Genomic DNA, 23,278 nt, shown 5'->3' on the forward strand with positions numbered 1-23,278 from the left:
GAAAAACATAGCAAAACGTGCATTGTGATGTGAAGCCTATCAGTGGCTACTCTTTTCTTTTCATATGCAAAGCAGCTGTTTGCTATCAAGAGAGGAAAGACAAAGGTGGCCCATTATTCAATGATTAACTGGATGCTCGCCTGGCCCTCCGCGCAGCCTCATTACACTGAAGAGCGACATCCCATTGAGTGGCAAGCTTGTCAAGTGGTTCAACATGTCCAGGCCTTGGCCAGGTTGTGTGCAAATGCTTTGACCTTTGACCCCCATGGTTTGAATGCGCTGAGCGGCCAGAAAGTGATTAGACTCATTCAGATTTGATGTTTCATGCGTATGTTGTCAACATGTTATTGAGTCAGAAGAATGAAGAAGAGCATTACAACTTGAAGGGCATACATTGGAACACACTGAAAAGCCACACAATGATAAAGGTCAAAGTTGTATTTGCACATGCATTAGAAAACAGTGCAGTGTGAAGGTGACCCAACAACACCTAAACAAACCAAGACAATCTTTAATCTTTATCTGGGTAACCAGCGGAATCAATATCTCCAAGTGGAGATGGCTCCTCAAAGTCCCACCGACTCGCTGCAGAGTCCATCTAAATCCTATCAGAGATCACAAGCCACATTTTGCTCCGTTTAGTGTCTTCACAAGACACTTAAAAAGGAACTGCTGTTTGGTGACATGTCCTCATATCGTCATCTTTCTGAAATAATAGCCTGAATCATTGAATAATTTTTGACAAAATTATTATTTTTCCCAATTCCTGGGACCTTTGCTAAAATGGCCAAAAGACCCCCTCTTGAACAGATCATGCAATTCTACCCTTAATAAAATTATTAATAGATAGAATCATTAAACACAGGATATGATGGTAAATATCCTGCGTTTAATGGGATATTTACCATCATATCCTGTGTTTAATGATTTTATCTATTAACGCATATTCAGTATTTTGTTCCGTTGTTGTGTTTTTTTCCATTAAAAAAAATAAATTATATATATAGTCAGAAGAAGGTTATTGCCATGATTTTCAGATTGTTTTCATGATTGTTGTCTAATGAGCATCGGAAAGAGACTTATCAAAGATTAAATACTTGCAATGGCTAATTTTACATACAGTGATCAAGTTATTAAATATAATGTGACACCCTCCAAGCATTTAACAAATGCTAAATGACAGTTGTTGTTTTTTTTAATGTTATATAGCACGTTTAAGCTATACTTCTGTTTTTGCAAAGAGCATTTTTTCATTATATTTGGACATTTGCACCCATGTAACAAGAAACATCAAATAATATCACACACATGTATCACCATTGATATTTCAGCCATGTTTTATCTAAAACCTCAAGAGCCTCTTATTTTAAGTCCACTGATTCTGTATCCATTTTAATCAAATGTTATTTATATGCTAAAACACAACAGAACCTGATTTTAGTTAGGAAAACGACATGAAAAGCAGCTTTGCAGCAAAGCTTTATATTGCATGTAACCTTATTGTAACTCAACCCTGTATTCACATGGCCTTATGTTAACTTTTTGAAACAAAAACAAAACAAAATCCAAGTACAAAATAGTGTCCACATAAATGAAATTAACATACTGGACATGTAGCCTTAATGTCATTCTGTTTAAGAAGCTACAAAAAAAAGAGCATGTCGTAGCTCAACCGAGAACCACTGTATCAGTGCATGTGATATTTTCACAACCACGAGAGGGCACTATTATAGTGGATGACTTTTACACAACTTCCTGCTCGATAAAACTAATATTACGCAATAAGAAAACAAAATACTTTTAAGTAAGCAGTTGAATGAATCGATGTTACAGTTCTAATCGTATATTCCACTGTATGCGCATGCATAGTAATTATAAGCGTGTCCAAATAAATGCATGCAGCCAGAAGTTTCAGTGTCGTGGACAGACGGTGTACACGGACACATTTGACGGCTGGACCAGGAATCAACAGCAGCAGCAGAAATGGCTAAAAGTGATTATTTTAAAAGAACCAGCCTCTTTTGGATCGTCTCCATTATATTTGGGTTGGGGTATTTTGCTGTAAGTAAAACTAGTTAAATGTATTCTAATTTGAAATGAGTATGCAAACGTGTTTGCTGTTTTTGCGAACTACATGCCGACTTCGTCTTCTTGTGTTGCGTTAACTGTAACCAGGATACCACACAACTCAATTTAAAGCCACTTACATTATTAAAATTGGCGAGGCTTTTGTTTCTCGTATATATTCTCTCAAATGTCCATTTACGGCTTCTTATTTTGTGACCGTTTTAAGTCTGCATAAAAGTGGCTTCCGAGGCCATTGTCATTGTTTGTTGGCCGCTAGCTTGCTTTATCTTATCGGATTCACTGTGGCGTCCAAAAGAAAACGGATTTTGAGTTTTGCGCAAGGTCCAAACTGCAAGTGAACACGTCTTGACGAACTGCAGTTTACAAGTCAGCCAGGAGCCTTTCGTTTACATTTGGACACACTTGTTTGAGAGCTTTACACATTTTAAATATTGACCGGTTGGCTCTTATGCGTACTCGTTGAAAATATGACGCGAATCTTTAATCCGAATGCTCAATACCGCGCGGTACACTTTTGTCCCCTTGTTGCCACGTTGCACTTTGGTTGCGTTGAAGTATGTGCTTGCACTGAATCAACTGTTTTTTTTTCTTTAGGGGGGGGGGGGGGGGTTGGCAGTTACAAGCCTATTTTGACAAAATAAAGAGTAGAAAGTACAGGTGTCCGATCTCAGAAAGTAAAGTTAAGGTAATCAGAAAAATGCGTTGTAAAAATAGCTGTAAAAGATAAAAAATATATATTTGTACTTTGTACAATAATCAATGGCATTTGTCATATAGTCAATCGAATAATCAGGCATATTTTTGAATAAAGTATGGAAATTAAAGCATGTTTTTAAAAATTTGAATAATTGACATAATTGCTATATTTTGCTACAAAAATGTCATGTCAAAATGTGTATCTGAAAACACGTTTATCATTATGTTCTTTAAAAATAGTCTCTTAGAATGGCGTAGGATTCTTTAGCTATATTAGCATCTCAACAACCCCTTTTTAGTCATTTCCAGCATACCTAAATGCGTAGTTTACAGCCTGTCATGAGTTGATTTCCCTCCCAAAGTGCATCAAATTCCTTTTTTCAGTGGCTTCTCTCAAACAAAGTTTAAACTTTGTTCTCCATTCAATCGAAGCCGTCATGCTCCACATCGGCGCGGAGCCTGTTCATCGCATACCAAATCAGAACAAACAAGACTCGTGTGCTTGGCCGTAACCTTTTAGATTGAAAAAAAAAATGGTGGTCATATGTTCTTGTGGGGTTTCCAGTTCTTAAAAAAAGAACATGACTTCTGTTGCGCAGACAAGTGTGTCTGTCCACAAATTTGGAGTCATGTAGGAATGATTTTGTGTTATCATTTGCTGAGTGAGTCTTTAATTATTATTTTTTTTTTTCCAGTGCATTGTGTTTGCGCCTGAATTAATACCATACCACCTGCTGGGCCCGTTTGGTACCTTCTGCCGATATCTTGTGGACAACCATGCTAGCGGCTTGTACAAAGGGTAAGAGCTAATGTCACATTTGGCGCCATTTCGACAGGAGGAAAGATTTCTCTAGTGTAGGCAAATAAGCATCGCGTGATGATGCATCGTCAATGAGCAAACACCTTGCGAAGGTATTAGCCCCCCTTGAACTTTTGACCTTTCCGCACATTTCAGACTTCAACCCTAAAGATAGGCGATTAGATTTTTTTTTTTTTAAGAACAGAATTTATATCATATCGTCAATTTGAAAGAAAAGTAGGGTGTGTAAATAGTAAAAATTATTCACCTCCTTTTCTCTCAGTGCAGCTAACTGACTCCAGAACTTATTTGTGGGAAATATGGCAAAAGGTCAAAGGTTAATAAATATATGTGATAATACCTTTAGTTGGTATTGTAAATGTATGACGCTTCTTCTGTTTCAAAAGATAATCTTCCATACTCATATACTGTTTGATCAATGATGCCTGACGGGTCGTTGTGACCGCGCCCGCGGGCACAACATGTTGTCACGTGTTCACAGAGTGTGGCAATCAGCACAACAATGGATTTGCTGGGGGATTATAGTTTCATGTTGGCTCAATCACATGATTTACAAGATGGCAGTTTTTTTTGCCAGGTAAATTGTCCTCATGTGACTCCTGATGCAGCTTTTCACACCACACCTCCTTGTCAATAAATAGTGTAAATACAGTGAGATGATGGTGTATCTGTAAACAGATTTGAAAGTCTACACACCCCTGTTTGAATTTATTGTGATAAAAAAAAAAAACGAGACCAAGAAAAATAAATTTGAAGCTATTTCCAGTTCCGCCATTGTCACATATAGCATGCAAATGAGAAGACAACTAAGATAATGTAGTTGCAAAATTGTGCACACCCTCTTTCCTGCAACGGCACGTTTGTTCAGAAATAACCATCCACATTCAAACTGGTGTCAAACGGAGTCGGCTCGCACCCGCCACCTTTTAAAAGTGCTTCTTAATCACCCCCAAATAAATTTCAGCTGTTCAGCCGCATCCTCATCATTATTCAGTTAGGACACAGGTAGAAACATAAACATACATTGATATTATTTACTTATATTTATTTCTTTACATTTATATTAGAAATATGTATGGAATTATTTATTTTATTATTTATTTTTGTTGTATTCTTTTTAATTATTAAAAAAAATTAAATTAAATGATTAAAAAAAATATATATCACGGTTTACACTTATAAATATATATTCATTGACACAAAATAAAACACAACTCTTTAATATTAGAAAATATAGTTCATATTTTTACAAATTATGCATATTCTGCTTTTCTGAATTTGATCCGACATGTTTTTGCAGATGGTGGGCCACCTGTGCGATCCATGTGGTTGAGACCTTGGTCACCTTGAAAGTCTGTGGGTAAGAAAGAGAAGACTGTCCACTTGGTGGTGCTGTTGTGTAAAAAGTGTCAACGTTAAATGAACTTGTTAACTTTGCGTGGATTTCCTGCTTCAGCAACAAAGGCATCACCGCACCCACCAGCTACCTGTGGTGCTTGCAGACCTTCGTGTTTGGCTTCGCCTCTCTCGGCCTGCTCATCAGATACAAGCCTCAGCGGCCCAAAAAGCGCTGATGTGTCGTCAGAAAGCGAGCCGGGAACATTTTGTAACCTAGGAATGTGACACTAGTGCCTTTTCTTCTTGAAGTGTTCTTTCTGTGAATTGGATCACCGAATCTTTTTAACTCGAATTCTGTGTTACTGTAATGATGACTTTTTTTTTCTCCTTCTGAACAAATAGTCATTAATACAGAAAAAGTATTTTGGGAGATAAATAGGAAGCTGTAAATGTGGTGCAATTTCTCGAGACATTTTCATACATTCATGATGTTTACATTCCAGAGATAATGATAGTTTTCCAGCTGCTGTGTTCTGCTTAAAAATGTTGCACTTGGCGTTCTTAATGCTAACAATTGAAATAAAATTCCTCTAAACGGCATTTAAATTGTTTCTGTCTATAAATACTCTTCCTCTTATATGCAAGTAATTAAGCAAAAAGCACACAGGAACTTCAATGTTTATTTTGTGGTCAGACTTCTTTGCTAGCTGCTGCTAAATACAAATATGTTTGTGAACATTATTCAAACAAATAGCACTGGTTCTGATGTGTTTTTGTTTCGTTTGTAAGCTGTTGAGTTGTATTTTGTATTGTATTTTTACCTTGAAAGTTTGTAACTGAACTACACACAACTGTTAGCATGGATGCTCCTGCTAACAGAACACAAGACGTTTACAGTACTCCAATATCGGCCCACCACATTGGTAAAACTTGTAAATCAGTTATTTTAACGTTCTGAGAAGCACTTTCTGTACATAAGTGTTTTTCCTGAAGTACGCTGAAATGCCACAAGGTGGCGCCAAAACCCCAACAATGGAAAAGTCGTGTTTTGTTGCCGACGTGTGGAATCTTGGTGCCAAGGCAAGAAACTGTTGAGACGAAGGCATGAGCCAAGTTTAGCCTTTACATTTGAACCCTTTTTTTGTGGGCGGGGGTCAATTACTCTTTTTGTTTCTTTGCTATTTCTAGCAGATAATCCACAGTTGTGAGAAGTTGCAAGGTTATAAACTACGTGCTAGTTTGTGTAGGCGGCAAGACAACACCATCAGGTTTGGTATACCTTTATTATATATTTTTGAGAACGTTCCTGCTTGGAGTGACTATACCACCTAGTACAACAATATAAATAATACTGAAACATATTTACAACAGTTCAAAAATAATAATAATTCCAAAAAGAGGCATCATCTTAATATAGTTATGTATTAAACTCATGAATATACTTTATATATACACACATGCAAACCCTCACCAGACACTCATTGGTTGCACTCGCACGATCCAACGAAATCCAAGAGCCGCATCATTAACTCCATCTTTAACTCATTCACTGCCATTGACTGTTATAGACGTCAAAAAAATCATTTGAACTATTTCTATTAATTAAAAATAATAATCTACTTTTAACAAGTGTAAGAAAACCTAGATTTTTTAATTGTACATTTAGAATAGATATCAAATTTGTGATTAATCGGGATTAATTACGAGTAAAAAATTTAAATCGCCCGACGCCCCTAATTTTTTTAAAATAATCATTTCGTCAGGCAATTATAATCTTTAATTGTAATTAATCGCATTACTTCACTAGTTAACATTAGACATTTTATATCTGTTCTAAATGTTACATTTCCATACTCTTTTTAACAAAAGTGGAAAAAAAATGTTAAACTAATAGAAATAGTTCAAATGAATTTTTGATGCTTATAGCCGTCAATGGCAGTGAATGAGTTAATAATGACTTGTATGGAAATCCAGTGGATTGTGGCTAATATTACGCACAAAATGCTTCCATGCGCGTCTATTGGCGAGCTTACACCAGCACTGCATCAGTCGCGCTCCTCAATAAAGAGGAAACTACACAACCCTCCAATGTATGAATCAACAATAATGCAGTCGATAACGTTTTCTCTATAAAATGTGTTGCTTTTTTGGAACACACACAGATCGTCTGAGCGCCATTCGAGTCCTCCGCCCTCCCACATTTGCCACACGCGTGTCACGTCGTCATCAGATTTCACGTCATTTCGAGGGCTTTTGTGGCGATCATCGCTCCAGCCAGCAGAGAGACGGATAGCGCTCACTCAGCGTCTTCCGCAGCTGAGCGCTTTGTGCCTTGTCCCTCGTTTCCACCACACACTCCACCTGGCAACACAAACACACACACGGTCAAGTGTGTGTGTGATGTCACATGCTTATTCCACCCTCGTCACCTCGTGGCACCTCTTAGAACGGTTGCTTTATAAAATAAAAGTTGAGTTGGGAATGAATCTATATTAATATTGTCTGTCTTCATGCTCAGGCGTATTGTCCGGTAGGTTTGCGTTATTTTTGGCATGCGATAATCCAGAAAATGCTCACAGGTTTATCTTGTTGATTTTTGGGCCTTCATCGACTTAATCCATCTCTTAAAAGAAAAGCTACCACGCCGCAATTATACAAACATGTAATAATATCAATAAAGTGTGCCATATATGTACATAACGGTGATTGGGAGAAGTTTAGAATTGATATTTATTTCATGTGAACATGACAAACACACAAAACATTTAAATAAATACATCGTGCTCACCACTGTCACCAGACATGTTGATATTTGCTAATTGAAGTTGACTGTGACATGTTTTACTATGACCAAGGGTGTTTTTACTCATTTATTTATTTGTTTATTAGGAGTGAGGGGCACATTTAAAATCAAATTGGATAAAGCAACAAACCCATTGCTAAATGCAAATAAATAGTTTAAGTTACTTTAGCCAGCACTACTGATTCTGAAGGCCTCGTAAAATAAAATAAATAAATAAATAAATGAATTAAAAGTGAAAATAAAAATAGATATAAAAAATATCTAATTCAAAAATTAAATAAATAAATTTAAATTAAACCACCTAATATATATACGTATCCCAAAATAAAAAAATTAAAGTAAAAATAGATACAAAAATAAAAACGAGATAAAATTCAAAATAAATACAAAAAAATATATATAAATAGAATTAAATAAATAAAAACACTCTCACATTTATTTACTTCATTCTGCAGACACTCTCTCAAGTCGAAATGTTATTCAAATGAGGGGGCGGTCCTAAGCGTGTTGTGGGTTGGGCTACGCCATTGCAACAGCCTGACAGACAGCATGAAATAAATTAATGTGAGAGCAGAGCGCTTTTATCTATTGATTGATATTTAATTCTATTTATATTTTTGTATTTATTTTGACATTTATTTTTATTTTTTGAAACTCTTTATTTTATTTTATTTGGGATGTATATATATATATATATATATATATATATATATATATATATATATATATATATATATTAACATAATATCATCTGTTTTATCAATTTCCATTGCACTAGCCTTTATATTTAAACCAATGGCACCATCTAGAGGAGTAAAAAAATATTGCAAGTGCTTCATGAAGCTTCCCCATCCCTACTTTCCAGTTTCATGTCATTTTTTGAGATGTATTTTTTTCTTACAAACGCTATCTTCTTCTATAGTGGTGAAAACCAAGATGCATATTGTAACAACGGTTCGACAGCTCACCTTTGCCCTGAAGAGGTCCGACCTGTCACTGTGCCTCCGATGGCTGACGTCCAACAACCTGAGGAAGGACATCACGACATGAATTGTTTATGATTGTTATTTTGTTTTCTCATATTGCTCTCATATGGCCACCCTCAACTCTCTAAGATCGCTCTCAACCCTATTATTATTATTATTATTATTATTATTATTTCAAGGCCTATCTCCAGATGCTCCTGCATTAAAAGTGTAGCCAACTACTACAACACCATTACAGCTGATGTAATTAGTTTTAGCATGATGATATATTAATAGCGATGTTGAAAATGAGCCGACATCCTTACTGCTTATAACCACAGCAATATTATGGCTGATACAGTAATTGTTTTTTGATCCCTCTCCATGCTCTCTTTCACTTACGTTGTGTATACACTATTTGATTGTTTTATAATCACAAATACAAATGTTGCCTCTATAGGACCCAAACTTAGTAAATAGCATTAGGTACTGATATATATCTACATATTATACACTAAAATACTTTTATATCTAATAATTACGGATGTTCAATACCATTTTTTCCCCCAATCCTGACCGATACCGCGAGTACTTTTGATACATAAAACTTTATTAAACACAATGACAAAGAATTATGAATATGATTATGAATACTGCAAAGGAGGACTTACTCAATGTCCGATTTTGTTTTTACCCACTTAAATATCTGGGGCTGGTGCCGGCAGCCTCCACGAGTATGCGATACCTTAAAATAAGACCCATAGCAACACCTTGTATCGGTTCCTGCCCATCCCTAATGATAATAATAATGATAATGATAATGATAATAATAATTAATAATAATAATAATAATAATAATAATAATAATAATAATAATAATAATAATAATAAAGTGGGCCCTTGAAGCTAGAATGCTTCAGTTATCCAACTTTAAATTCACCCGAAAATGTCAAATCCATTTATCTTACTTATGTGAAACATCAATTAGAAATCCAAAAAAAGACAGAATAGCCCAGCAGACTCATTTACAATGCACATGGATCAAAAATGTTCTTGCCCCCCCCAAAAAAAGAGCCTTTTACTCTGACCATAATTCATGCACCCATTTTCTTTAGTGCTTGTCCTCAATAGACTAATCAGCAACCTAATTAAAATGGATGATTGACACCAAACGCATGTTTGTTCAAAGCTGCACAGTTTATCACACCAAAAAGAGCTAAACGCGCCCCGTATGAAATTCATTGGTGGGATTTTACTCTCTCTCCGAATCTTCTGATCTGAATGGAGAAGGTTCCAGTTGACTGACCTGACGTCCTCTCTGGACAGGACATCCAGCAACTTGGCCATGTCTCCCGGCCATTCTCCCAAATGCACCGAGAACTTGCTGACGCGATCTTCCAGCACCAGGGCTCGGTCCACGCACTGCCTCACCAAATCCAGATCCATGTTTGCACTGCTCACCACCACTGCCACCCTACAGAGACGCATTTCAACACGGTTGCGTCTAAGTAAGATGTAGGACAAACCGACAAGAACCAACAACAACCACCAGAGTACAGGGGTCAAGGGTCAGCATTCTGTTGTCTCAACAAGACTGTACAAACGTATTGAGGCTAGGGGCGTTGCCGTCATCTCTCATTCAACTGCTTGCTCCTCTCCATCGTGTCCCCCCAAAAAAAAAAAAAAAAAAAAAAAAAAAAACGAACCTTTTGACAGGAAAGCATTAGGAGACAGATAATTAAATGTCCAGTGGAAACACAGAACGCAAAATTCAGTAACACATCATTTTTGCCAGCAAGCTTAAAAAAATGGAAAGGAAGTGAAAGGTTAGGACCCAAACCTACGACAGTGTATAAGGGCCACATATTATTTTTTATTAAAAAACTTTTTTTTAGAGGGGGGGGGGGGGTAATATTCAGAGGAAAAAACGTGAATATTTGTGACATAAAGAGAAATAAATTTGCAGATTTGCGAGAAAAAACCCTCACAAACTTGCAGATTAATGACACTAGAAAGCAGTAAATTGGCGAGAAAAAAACAACGCACAAATTTACAAGAAATAGATATGCATATTTGTGATATGATAAAGTGGCAAGAAAAAAAACTTCTGATTTAAGCCCGTCAAATTTGATTACTTTGCGTTATCTTTTTTCCTCTACAAAAGCAGACAAATTATCTTTGTTTTTTAAGCAAATCGATGCATTCATGGACATTGATTGACATAGAACACAATTTTCTTGACATCATTCATGTGAAACACTCACCCAGCCATTCTTCACAAAGCGTTGAAATATGAAATCTCTCGGTTTCGCTTTCGGTGAACGGTATGGGATTTTTAGTTTTAGGTGAACTAATGAGTACACACTCACGCACACATACATACACACGCGCATACAAAATAATAATTAAAAAAAAGAGCGCAATGATGATGACAAATGATGATGACAAATACTGCCACAGTCACTCTCCAGATACTTGTAGAACCTCTTACGAGATTTTCAATGTGTCATCCGAGTCATCACTTGGAAAACTCCGCATTATTAACATGCATTTTGGAGGACACGTTCACAAACCAAATGGCCAAATAACTCAAATTATGCTCCCGGACTTTCAAAGCAACGGCAGGTTAGCACAATCCAATCTGTGAGAAGAGTTTGTTGTTTACAATTCATCATGCAGCCTGACAGAATAATAGCGGTTGAAGCCATCTGATCATTTGAGAAGCTGCTCCAGGGAAAGTGTGGCAGCGCTACACAATATTGCTAAACTACGATTGTGTCTGCATGCAAATGAGGACTATACCTCGTCTAACAGCGAGGGAAGCAGCTGGCAGAAACACTCCAGCAGTCCCATGTGATCAAATCTGAATGTCAGAACAAATCAAACGTACCTTTTGCCTTTCAGCTCCGTCAGTTGTCCGGCCAAGATGGCAGCCAATCCCATGGCTCCCTCCGTGTCCACAGTGGAACGCTCAAACTCTTGAAACCTCAGCATTGCCACCAAAGAATCCTCCTCACTGCGAAGGGTCAAAGCACATCAATTGAACAATTATTAGCAGTTCGGAGTTAAATAATAAATGAATCAATAAATCAATAAATAAAATACAAAAAAATTCATATTTAACTCATTCACTGCTATAGACGTCAAAAATTCATCTGAACTATTTCTATTAGTTTAACATTTTTTTCCCATTTTTGTTAAGAGTATGAACCCATAGAAAATATTTTTTTTATTGTACATTTAGAACAGATATAAAATTTGTGATTAATCACGAGTTAACTAGTGAAGTCAAGCGATGAATTATAATTAAAAAAATGTAATCGAATGACGCCCCTAATTTTTAATAATGTTTTATTTTTTGCTTAAAAAAAAAATAAAATCTAGTGAAATCATGCGATTAATTATGAAAAAAATTACACCCCTAATTTTTAATAATCTTTTCTTAAAAAAAAAAAAAAAAGCAAAAAAGAAAAGATTATAATTTTTTAAATAATATTTTCTTAAAAAAAAAAGAAGCAAAAAAGAAAAGATTATTACTAATTAAGGGCGTAATTTCCCCCCCGGAATTAATTGCATGATTTCACACTAATTAATCACAAATTTTATATATCTGTTCTAAATGTACAATATTTTTTTCTAGGTTTTCATACTCTTGTTAACAAAAGTGGGAAAAAAATGCTAAACTAATAGAAATAGTTCAAAATAATTTTTGACATCTATAGCCGTCAATGGCAGTGAATGAGTTAATAGATTTAACCAGTCCCAAAAGACTGTTAAAAAAAGGGATATTAACATGAAATATAATGTCTAATGTTACAAATGTATGTAATTTACATCATATAATAAGTTGTCTGTTGTTGTTGCGGACATTTCATTTCCTGTTTCTGGTGCGATCGTAGCAGTAGAGCTAAATAAGAGCTTAGTTGATTGAACATAAAATAAGTGCATGTTCTGTACTCACATCGTGCATATGATCATGTGTCAGCTAGCCACATTAGCCCTTATAGCATTGGCCACAAGCCATTCGTGGCACTTAATTTTGCTGGACAAAAACGCTTGCAAAACGTAATGGTTCAAAATTCCTCTAGAGTGTGCTGTGTGGTATTAGTTTAAGTAAACAGCGTGTGTATTGTGCCTTAGATCATCATATTTTAGGATCAAGAAATCCTGGTAATTCTAAAGGGTTCACAATGCTGTGGGTGAAATTTATTTACAGTTAATGACTGTGGGCACCACCAAATTGTGAATTTCCTCTCAAGAGATTCTTCGTCAGGCCTTGACTGTAGCCACTTTCCAAATCTGCATTTCATCACTATTTTATTTTAATCCATTGTGATTAATATTTTCACTGACGCAACCCCCTTTGCTCCCGGCTGTTTTACTGTATTTTGACTGATCTTGTAAGGCCCACAAAATATTGTGTTCTATTGCTATAAAAACATGGAACATACCAAATGAAAGATTAGAGTCTCTTCTTTCATCAAAAAGTATACTTGTATCTGTTTTCGTTTGGCAGTAATTACCATGGGAAAATAGCTAGGTTTCATCATTATTCCCAAACCTGTTGAAAACACTGGGGAAATCAGCTTGTTTTCAACATGTCCCTGATTGAGCTCTTATACTCTGCTGCCACCTGCTGGCCGTTTTTTAGTAATAACTACTATTGCTTTAAGCTACCTTTACAGGTAAGAGGCTGCATCAAAGCCTTCTGAATGCTCTAGCATAAAAAAATAAAAAAAAAGGGACCATGGCAATATTTAAAATAGAATGTTTTTATACATTTTGGGGCGCAAATGAGTTAAAGGCCAAATCATTAGAAGAAGAAAAAAAAAACACTATCACGATTGAATACACACATTACATTGACATTTACTAACAAATGACAAACTCCCAACTTTAAGTTTGTTGTGTGGACTACCTGACAGAGACGACTTTATCGACGAGTTTCTTTGCCAGCTGGAAGGTGTTGATACCGAGTGAGCACCCCATGAGATCTGACAACAAACAGAGGACCAAACAGAAAAGGTGAATGTTTATCCAACCAAGCTCTGATAGAGTTCAACGACGCATCTAATTAACGTCTTCAACGCGGCGTGTTTACCTCCATAGAGTTTGCTATTCGGGTTGCAGTGCATGTCTTTGGTCGGGCCATCTGTCTTCAGAGATTGCAGCAGCAAAGGGAAACCTTCAGGTTCTATTCCCTGTTGAAGAGAGTCCACGCGCAGAATCATGATGTGCACTGCAGCACTTTTTTTGGACCACACAAACGCATCAAATAAATATAAATATCAAATATTCTTTCAGGCCGCCCTCATACGCACTCGCCCCCCCCCCCCCCCCCCCTCACAGACACTGAGCGGGGTACTCGAGAATGTGCTGCACAAAGATTTGCTCGTGCGTCTTTTAATTCTTTGATCACGGTAAATTAGCAAGAGCATCCACGCATGTTCACCTCCACCAGCCCCCGTGCATTATAATGCAAGGCACTTAGTGAAGCCAGAAGACCGTATTATGCAATTTGAGATGAAAAATAAGAGGCTCATCCTTTCCCTCCAGTGTAAACAGACCTAAAGCTGTCAGACTTTTTTCGCAGTGGGAAGATAATGGCAGCGAGCAAAAACAGGGAGTCACATCAAATACATTTATCTTGTTAAGAAAAGCCAGGCTGAGTGAAAAACATCCTTGGATCCGCACCAGAGCAATGTAGGAGGAGAGCAACAACTTGTCTTTTGCGATAGGAAGCGATGGCTTTATGAGGAATGGTGTGACCTGATTCTCAGGCGCACGATCGAAGCTGTGAATGAAGTAATTCATCACAATTTGGGAGGATTCTCGAGCATCAACTTACTATGACCAGAATGTGCGAGTTGAGGTGCTTGATGGCCGCCGCCATGCCCGCCAGTAGGCCGTACTGTCCAGCTGCGGGCACCACCACTGCATCAAGCTTGGGCACTTGTTCGTAGATCTCCATGCCCACTGTGCCCAGTCCTGCCAGGTAGGTCGCACTTTCATCTCTGAACACAACGATAATGTTGTCTTAATGACCTTTTTCAAAAACAGGAATGAACAGCAACTACAAACCCCAAGGTCAATGAAGTTGATCATTTGTGTAAAATGTAAATTAAAAACAGAATACAATGATGTGATCATGTTTTTTTTTTTAAACCTATATTCAACTGAATATACCACAAAGACAAGATATTTAATGCTAAACTGATGAATGTTATTGTTTTGTGTGTGTGTGTAAATATTCTTTCAATTTGAACTTAATGCCAGCTAGGGTAGGGGCAAACATTCCAATCCACTTTATTTCAATAGCACATTTTATAAACAATAAAAATGAATACATTAAAAATAAATAAACAAACAAATACACAAATAAACAAATATTTAAAAAAAAAACACAAAAAGACACAGAAAACCACACAATTAATGCTGAACTATAAAAGCCAAGGAATAAAAGACTGGAAAAGGTCAAGGAATGCACAAAAAAAAATCACCTGTTTAGTCACTACATCTACAAGTTAAAACTCTATCAGACAAAGTAAAAGCCAGCATTCAGAAATGCCGCCAGATTCCCCAAGCCCAAGGACACAATTTAAAAGTGTGCTGTGGTCTGACGAGTACACATTTCAAAGTGTTTTTGAAAATCGAGGATATAGTGTCCTCCGGGCCACGACAAAAAGGGACAGAATATTATCAGTGCAAAGTTCAAAAGCCAGCATCTTTGATGTCATGGGTGGGAGAGTGGGGCGCTTTGTGGGTAATTAGAATTGGTGTGAATCCCAAAGACGTATTTATACGTTTTAATGCTAGAGCATACAGAAGGCTTTGATGCAGCCTCTCAACTGCAAAGAATGGTTGAAGAAATGGTAGTTATTACACAAACGGCCAGCAGCTGGCAGCAGAGCAAAATAGATCAACCAGGGCCATGTTGAAAAAAAGCTAATTTACTCACAATTCTAAATAGTTTTGTGAATAATGATAAAATGTAGCTATATTCTAATGCTAATTGCTGCACAACAGAAACAGATAGAAATACACTTTTTTTCCTGAAGAAAGAAGAGACTCTAATCTTTCTTCATGTTTTTATAGCAATAGAACACAATATTCTGTGGGCCTTGCAAAATCAGTCAAAATCCAGTTAAACAGCCGGGAATGAAGGGAATTGCTTCAGTGAAAATGTATGCGAGTGAATGAGTTAATGCTGAAAGGTACATTGAGATTTTGGAGCTTCTTCTTCTCCTGTTTATTTTGGCAACGCAATGCCAAGCCACATTCTGCACGTGTTACAACAGCATGGCTTCGTGGTAAAAGAGTGCAAGTACTAGACTGGCCTGCCAGCAGTCCAGACCTGTCTCCCATTGAAAAAGTGTGGCACATTATGAAGAGCAAAATACAACAATGTAAATTCCGGACTATTGAGCAATTTAATACTCAACCCAATAAAGTTTGAAAATTAAATATCTTGTCTTTGTAGTGTATTCAGTTAACTATAGTACATACATGTACTATACTTGTGATGGCATCAAGAAAATGGTTCACTCCAAAAACATACACAATGGCACTGCCTATTTATGAACCACCTAGTATCCTGCTAGCTAGTAAACAAAAACACCTCCAAAAATAATAAATACATTATTGGCAGGTTTCTGAATCACTCAGATTAAAATCCTCACACTTATAAAATGCTAAACACTAAAATGTTAAGTGAGGTCAAATCAGGAAAAATGACTCACTCTTCCAGGTAGAGGTATCCATTGTCATTGGCCAGATGGCGGGCGTGTTTCTGAGAGTCGTGACCGGTGCTGCCATAGGAGATGACCATGGCGCCATAGTCTCTGTAGATCCTGAGACGAGGCGAGGAACAACATGACGGCATGATGGCAAACACGGGAATCTTCAGCTCCACTGCATGGTGAGCCACAGCCATGGAGAAGTTACAGTCTGTGGCGACGATCACTCCCTTCCTCTGCTGCTCCTGAAAACATGCATGTGAAGTGGTCAGGATGTTGGGGTCGGTTCCCGGGGTCTGGTTGGCTTAGATGTTTTTGGTTCTTATTTTAGCAGGCTTCATCAGTCCAACTATTTCGCCTTCAAATTAGAAGATACATCACACTCAACTTACTAACTGCGCACACAGTACTCAACTCGTTTCCCACCACAACAGACTGACAAGGCCGATTCTTACGTCACATAAAACTCACAGACAGGAAGGGATGATCCTGTCTTACCTGTGTGAGGGAGGAGAGCAGGTACAACACTCCTCTCTCCTTCACTGAGCCCGTGTAGTGCAGGTGCTCCTTCTTCAGATAAATATCCATGCCATACTGTTTGGACAGCCGGGAGTACTGAGAAACACAAGACGGCTTTTAGCATTCTATTAATCACAAAGGAAATTCCTACTAAAATGTTGTAGTGCAGTTATCAGAGGTTAAGGTTCAAACTTCAATTTTTAATCGTAATTAATCGCAAGACTTCAATAGTTAACTCACAATGTACAATAAAATGTACAATAAAAAATATATATCTCAAAGTTTTCATACTCTTTTTAATAAAAAGTGGAAAAAAGGTTAAACAAATAGAAATATGTCTGCATCTTTTAGTCATTGATACAGTAATTTTATAATAATTCATCAAATTGAGCTAAAATTCAAAAGATTTACTGTACTGTAAAAAACGAGTAAGATTTGTATTGGTCATGTTTCTGCCACTAGATGGCATCATTGCATTTGTAAGACGGTAAAGGCTGAGTGCATTTTGTTTTCATATTAAGAGCTATCTAATCTTGAACATGAAGTAACTTGTGAAATTGTGCACATTTAAAAAAAATGTAGACTACAACTTGACCCCAGTCTCCACAAATATATGCATTATTATTAAATTTATTTCTGCTAAATTTCCACTTGGACGTGTCTGCTGCGTTGCGACTGGAATTCCCCCAGTACAGGCTTTTCAAGTAAAGGGCGGTCATTAATAGTGCGTTAAAAAAAAAATGGTGGGGTTAAAGGAACTTTAAATTAACTTAAAATCTACACACTAATTTTGACACCCCTAGTTTCAAATTCTTGTGTTTATTTACTGTGCAGGGCGTCTTCTGTATCTCCGATTGGATAGTGAAGGCGGCGGCGCTGATGTCCTCAAAGCGGAGGAACTCAACAGCCGGCCTCGGGACGATCCTGAACTCGCTGACTCGTCTGGTTTTTGGCGGCTCCTTTAGCGCCATTACAGGTGCTTCGACCACCACTCTGGTGTCACGGACCTTCACGTCCAAGACCTTCACGTCCCCGTTGAGGAGTTCCTCCTCACCAAAGTCCTTCAGCCTCTCCGGTTCAATGAGGGTCGGTCTACGGCCCACGGCGCCATTACTGAGGTGCAGTTCTTTGTACGAGTCTTCTGGTTCCGCAGGGCCCAGACGCAGCTCCTCTCTAGAAGGTAGAAGTCCTTAAATCTTTAGAAGAGTGCACACTTTTTTCTGGAATATGATATGAAGATGAATGACTATAAAATAACATATTGGCCCACTTGATGGCGAAGAATAAGTAAAAAAAAAAAAAAAAGTGGGAATTCTTTAAAAATTCTTCATAAATTAATTTTCATTTCACTATGACTAAAATATGCTAATCTGCATGTTCCTTTTCGTGGCTACATCCATAATTTTCAAAAACTGTTTGAAAGGTGGACTCGTCAGACCACATCACACTTTTCCACTTTGTGTCAGGGCTACAAGAAGAAAAAACATGTCTTGTCATATACAGTGTCATTGACATCTGGACACCACATTTATGAACACATATTCATGTCAAAATTTCAGAATGTATTACTGTCAAACAGATGTATAAGGAGTCTTTGTTTTTGTCCTTGATATGCTGGGACAGTTTAAATGACTAATTTTCAGAAACTTTAGACGTCAGTGACCTAACGAGTCATATAAAACCCGAGACACTGTAATTACGACATAAAAGCACAGCCAATTAAATGTTTGAAGGTGAATGTCAGCATGTTCTTGAACTAGCAGTTTTAGAAAGTTACCATTTTTAAGTTTTAAACTGACCTAATTGAAATATGACCTCTTTCCTGACGACTATAAGAACATCATCTTCTTCTAAGAGGAATGGATTCACCTTTCATGTCAACATTTTCCATTCACTGTGACAGATTGCATCTATAAGCTAACTTGTGATTCATTAGTTGTTCACTTTTTCTTTTCATGGCTCACACGAACGATTAAAGTGGCAATTACAGGCCAAAGGCAGAGTAGTTTGATTTATAGCAGCTTGTTAAATTGGGTTCACATTTAATGAAATGGTCCTTAAGCAGTCAAGTTTCATTTCATATTATTTGACTAGAATGTAAAAACTTTCCGGACAAAACATCAAACTGGTGGAACTTCTTCAGCCACCACCTGGTTAGTTAGGAGACCTTTCACACAGTATAAACATAATAATAGGCTTATAGCCTTTGGAGATTAACCCCGTCACCTAGACGCTAAACAAGATCACATTTGGTTAATGGCAAGGTTAGAAACTCTTGGTTAGTGTGTGCAGTAGACTGTTAATTAGATCTACACTGCAGCAAAGGGTGTGGGTTGTCAGGAAGTGTGATAAGTATGAATTAATATACAATATTTTCTGAACTATAAGCCACTACTTTTTTCCACTTGCATTCGACCCTGCAGCTAATACAAAGGTGCGGCTTATCCATCAGATCACAATGGGGCGTGCTACAAAGGACGCGTAAGAGCATCAGGCAGAGCAAAACAAACCAAGTGAGCCCAAATACAGTAAGAGAGACAGAACGAGAGCGAGACAATTTGCGGCCTCATTATGGAAAAGAAAGTAGCGGGAACCCGGTGCAGTAACATTAAAACACCTGCGGGTTATAGTCGAGTGCGGCTTATATGTGTAACAAACTTGAGTATTCCCCAAATTTAGCTAGCACGGCTTATGGTCAGGTGCGCCTTGTAGTCCAGAAATTACTGTACACTTGAGCTTTGCTGTGCTTTGACTGTTTCATTAATGTCATTTATGTTAAGGACGACATGGGAGTGTCAGTTTTCCAAATAGCCTGAATGCATTTCATTCAGAGCTGCTTCTATTTAAACCACAACTCTTTGACCTTTCACTCTGTCATTTGGCTCCATTATTGCCCTGTGCCTCACTTATCTGAGGCTCGCAGTCCATTATTCAGCCACACAGCGTACTCATTAACAACAACGTGAATGGGAAAGCCCAAGGCTGCAGCTCTGTTTACACAGTGTTCTCAGCTCACATGTGTGTTTATGTTTTAGATTTCTAGCGGCGTACCCTCCCTCAAAAGTTACAATGAAGCGGCTATGGTGAATGGGAGCGACAAATATATGGATGAATTTTTCCTCTTTATTTTATTTCTTAAAAACACAGAGGGTCCTATTTTTGTGCCCAGCCAAGTCTAGTAAATTGGTGGAATTTTCTTTCTTTTGGTCTTTTGTTAGACTAGTGCAGATAGAAAAGGGTATTTGTGCCGTTGTGGTAGGGAACCCAGCCAACTCATGGCCAAATGAAGCGGCTCCCCAGTTCAATCCTTTCAAATTCAGTGAATCCCCAGTAAAAGGAAGTGCAAGATCTACACTTGCTGATAATTTGAAGTTGGCCGCTGTGGATGGGCACTAGAGGCATTTTTTGGGGAATCCTGCGGGTCACGGGATTCCCGTGGGATTCCCACAGGATGGGAGTGAATTTTACCTTTAATCACGGGATTGGGACGGGACAGGATAAAAAAGCAGACGTGAGCGGAATCTAATCAACATCCGTTCGTGACAGATACATACTTGCGCAGCCATTTGGAGGAGATAAGGGGCAATAAACTACTCAATAAATGAGTAAAATGCAACTTAAATTGTTGTTGTTTTATTATTAAATGATGCAGTTGACCTCCATAATGGGAGTGGTACGGGAGTGGGAGTAATTCTGAATGGGAGTCATTTTTACCAGGAGTGGGACTGGACAGGATTTTATTTATTTTTTTAAATAATAATAATATTACTATTGTCCAGGACCAGGATGGGATTATTGCTGTGGGAGTGGGATGGGACGGAAAATCCACTCCCGTGTCACCGTCTAATGGGCACTTGGAGACCACCTTCTACCCCTGATCATGCAGCCATGTGCGGTGTACCCGAATAGTTGTGCCGAACAGTCAGGGCAGTGCTATTGATTAAATATTTTTAAGATAATACTGATTATAAATCATTAAATTCATTAATTTCTACAATAATTTACACTTGTCAAATTTATGAATAAGTCCACGGAAGTCTGCCTGCGCCTCGATCAAATCCACCCAAATTTACAGTTACACCACCTGTGCCACAAGTTAGACCTGCTTTTAGCTAGTCTATAATCTACTCTACATTCGGTCACCAAATTGCCAGATGTGCCGAGAGTGTGCAATGGAATACGCGGGGCCTACCAAATTCACAAACACTAGACCTGCCCCGGCATAAAAATGAAGATGCACCCATTTTTAGCCAGAGTGCAGTCTAATTTCAGTCTCCAAGCTATCAGGTGCATCAGGGGTGGCTGGTGGTGCCAGCTTCGTCCACTTGAATGCCCTGCAAGGCGCAGCGCGATCTGCCACATTCCAAAACACACATTTTTACGCCAAGCGTACAGGCTTCTGTTGACCAAAATAGGGCCCAGGGCACACTTAAGGGAAAAAAAACATGTCTGCAATAACGAATAGATAAATGAAGTTATTGTTCAGTCATATCATGTTACCTTGTTTGGGTTAATATAATATTGATTTCCATAACAACCAACACTAGCTTCCATGTAGGACAAAAACACATGTACAGATATGTCGTGCAACACACATGCACCAGGCATGAAGCCTACCTGGCGACAAAGAGGAGAACAACATAAAGTACCAAACGAAGGAGAGTCTCAACTAGGGCATCCAGGGAAGGAAGCAATTTCTCTTGATATGAAGGCTTAGACGATAGGCAGACACAAGAGGTTGGCAGGGACTTGGATGGATCGGGACAAGATTTGGGGATAGACTTCTGTGGAGAAAGAGACTTGTTGGAAGGAAGCTTGGATTTTGTTAATTTGGAGATCACAGCAGTCAAATCGCGATTTGGAAGAGCAGTTGACTGTTTTGTCAATTCTCTTTCGGCATGAGGGGTATCTGTTAGCGAGAGTGGAGTACAAGAGGGAGCAGGGACTGAGGCAGGAACTGAGTTTACACTTGAAGTCTTGTCTTTGTTTAGGACTGGAGGTTCAGTTTTGTCACAAAGACTTGACATTACTACTGGATTGATGAGGGTTGAGGAGAGTTCTGAAGGGCCTGGGTCAAACAAGACTCTTTTGGTATGAAGGGAATTTGTTAGAGGACGCTGAAAAAATGGAGTACAAACAGGAAGAGGAACTGAGGTAGGAACTGCGCTGAGATCGGAAGTCTTGTCTTTGCTCTGAGCTGAAGGTTGTTTTTTGCCACAAAGACAGTGCATCACTACTGGATTTATCTGGGTAGAGGAAAGTTCTGATGGGTCTGGGTGACTACGTGTTTCCCACCTGTGCCAAAAGGGGTCATTTTCCTCGATGCCTTTAAGTGCAGGCTTTGGTGAAAACAATCGTTCCAGTCGCTCACTCAAGTAGCTTGAATAGAATAACTGGGCAGCAAAGTTCATCCTGGTTGAAGCAGAGTCCTCTTAGAATCCAAACAGTTCTGTATCTGTGTGTGAATCGTCCTCAGCTGTTCCGGTGTGGGTTACTGCCCAGTACAGCTCCCACAGTCTAAGCCGTTATAGTTCCCAAACTCTTACCCTGCTCAGAAGCTGTTTAAGAAGGGATTATCTAGGGACACATGCACAGTGACTTGGGAGCGACTCTCTCCGGTGACTTGGCCCCTCCCAACATTCTATTCTTGGCCCAGACCAGGATTACGTTCCCTTTCTGTGACGTAGACCAAATCAGACGGTCTAAGGGGATAGATGGAGACTTAGGGTTTATCTAAGGAGCGGTGATCCAGAGGCTCAACCACACAGGGGGAGACGACTGGCAGTGGGGCTGGATCAGAAAGGAATAACTGCACCTCCATTTTTCAAGCCAAGAATGAAGATATCTGCTTTTAGGATACCCGTGGACAACTTCAGATCCATGATTTGAAATTTTGGTTCTGGTTGGCTTGGTTAAAAATCTGGTGCTGCTTCTTTGCACACAGTGTAGCAGCTAGGCTCAGTGGTAAAGTGGTCATCAGCGCTAGTTAATTCATTCACTCCCAACCATTTTCACTGAAGCAACACCCTTCGCTCCCGGCTGTTTTACTGGATTTTGACTGATTTTGTGAGGCCCACAGAATATTGTGTTCTATTGTTATAAAAACATGGAACCTACCAAAAGAAAGATTTGAGTCTCTTCATTAGCTGTTTCCGTTTTGCAGCAATCAGCATTAGAATATAGCCAAGTTTCATTATTATTCACATTCCTGTTGAAAACAGCGTGAAAAAGAGCTTGTTGCACCATGGCCCTGGCTGATCTCTTATACTCTGCTGCAACCTGCTGGCTGTTCTTTTTGTGTGATAACTACCAT

The 23,278-nt window shown here is 38.3% G+C and overlaps 2 protein-coding genes across 4 annotated transcripts; one reads left to right on the plus strand and one right to left on the minus strand.

The window, feature by feature from the left end:
- The first annotated feature begins 1,789 nt into the window (after positions 1-1,789).
- On the plus strand, positions 1,790-5,542 carry tmem254 (transmembrane protein 254). Of its 2 annotated transcripts, none has more exons than XM_086092279.1 (4): positions 1,790-2,061; positions 3,480-3,583; positions 4,905-4,964; positions 5,061-5,542. In XM_086092279.1, exons 1-4 carry the CDS (start codon positions 1,984-1,986, stop codon positions 5,176-5,178), a joined length of 360 nt encoding a protein of 119 aa, XP_085948405.1. In that variant the 5' UTR covers positions 1,790-1,983; the 3' UTR covers positions 5,179-5,542. The 2 variants fall into 2 exon arrangements, with proteins under 2 accessions (XP_085948405.1, XP_085948406.1); XM_086092280.1 differs by lacking the exon at positions 1,790-2,061 and adding an exon at positions 2,438-2,642.
- Positions 5,543-6,206: 664 nt separating this feature from the next.
- Positions 6,207-22,505, minus strand: LOC147163758 (uncharacterized). 2 transcript variants are annotated; one of them, XM_086092268.1, is made up of 12 exons: positions 22,082-22,505; positions 21,583-21,910; positions 17,793-18,138; positions 16,945-17,061; positions 16,450-16,691; positions 14,559-14,724; positions 13,812-13,911; positions 13,629-13,704; positions 11,601-11,726; positions 10,017-10,184; positions 8,714-8,771; positions 6,207-7,303 (listed from the first exon to the last, which is right to left on the minus strand). In XM_086092268.1, the coding sequence occupies exons 1-12, from the start codon at positions 22,374-22,376 to the stop codon at positions 7,205-7,207; spliced, it is 2,121 nt and encodes a 706-aa protein (XP_085948394.1). In that variant the 5' UTR covers positions 22,377-22,505; the 3' UTR covers positions 6,207-7,204. The 2 variants fall into 2 exon arrangements, with proteins under 2 accessions (XP_085948394.1, XP_085948393.1); XM_086092267.1 differs by lacking the exon at positions 21,583-21,910 and having other exon boundaries at positions 22,261-22,503.
- Between the last annotated feature and the right edge of the window lie 773 nt (positions 22,506-23,278).

Source organism: Leptonotus elevatus, chromosome 13 (genome assembly GCF_054856555.1).
Source record: "Leptonotus elevatus isolate MCC_2025b chromosome 13, RoL_Lele_1.0, whole genome shotgun sequence".
In the NCBI taxonomy this organism is placed as follows: domain Eukaryota; kingdom Metazoa; phylum Chordata; class Actinopteri; order Syngnathiformes; family Syngnathidae; genus Leptonotus; species Leptonotus elevatus.

Excerpts from the sequence above, each read along its gene's own strand:
- tmem254 (XM_086092280.1), top strand. The coding sequence starts at position 2,556 with ATGACGCGAATCTTTAATCCGAATGCTCAATACCGCGCGGTACACTTT. Across the intron at positions 2,643-3,479 it reads TGCACTTTGGTTGCGTTGAA|TGCATTGTGTTTGCGCCTGA; the intron begins GTATGTGCTTGC and ends TTTTTTTTCCAG. Across the intron at positions 3,584-4,904 it reads GCTAGCGGCTTGTACAAAGG|ATGGTGGGCCACCTGTGCGA; the intron begins GTAAGAGCTAAT and ends ATGTTTTTGCAG.
- LOC147163758 (XM_086092268.1), bottom strand. The coding sequence starts at position 22,376 with ATGAACTTTGCTGCCCAGTTATTCTATTCAAGCTACTTGAGTGAGCGA. Across the intron at positions 14,725-16,449 it reads GGATACCTCTACCTGGAAGA|AGATGAAAGTGCGACCTACC; the intron begins GTGAGTCATTTT and ends CGTTGTGTTCAG. Across the intron at positions 7,304-8,713 it reads CGGACCTCTTCAGGGCAAAG|GTGGAGTGTGTGGTGGAAAC; the intron begins GTGAGCTGTCGA and ends TTGTGTTGCCAG.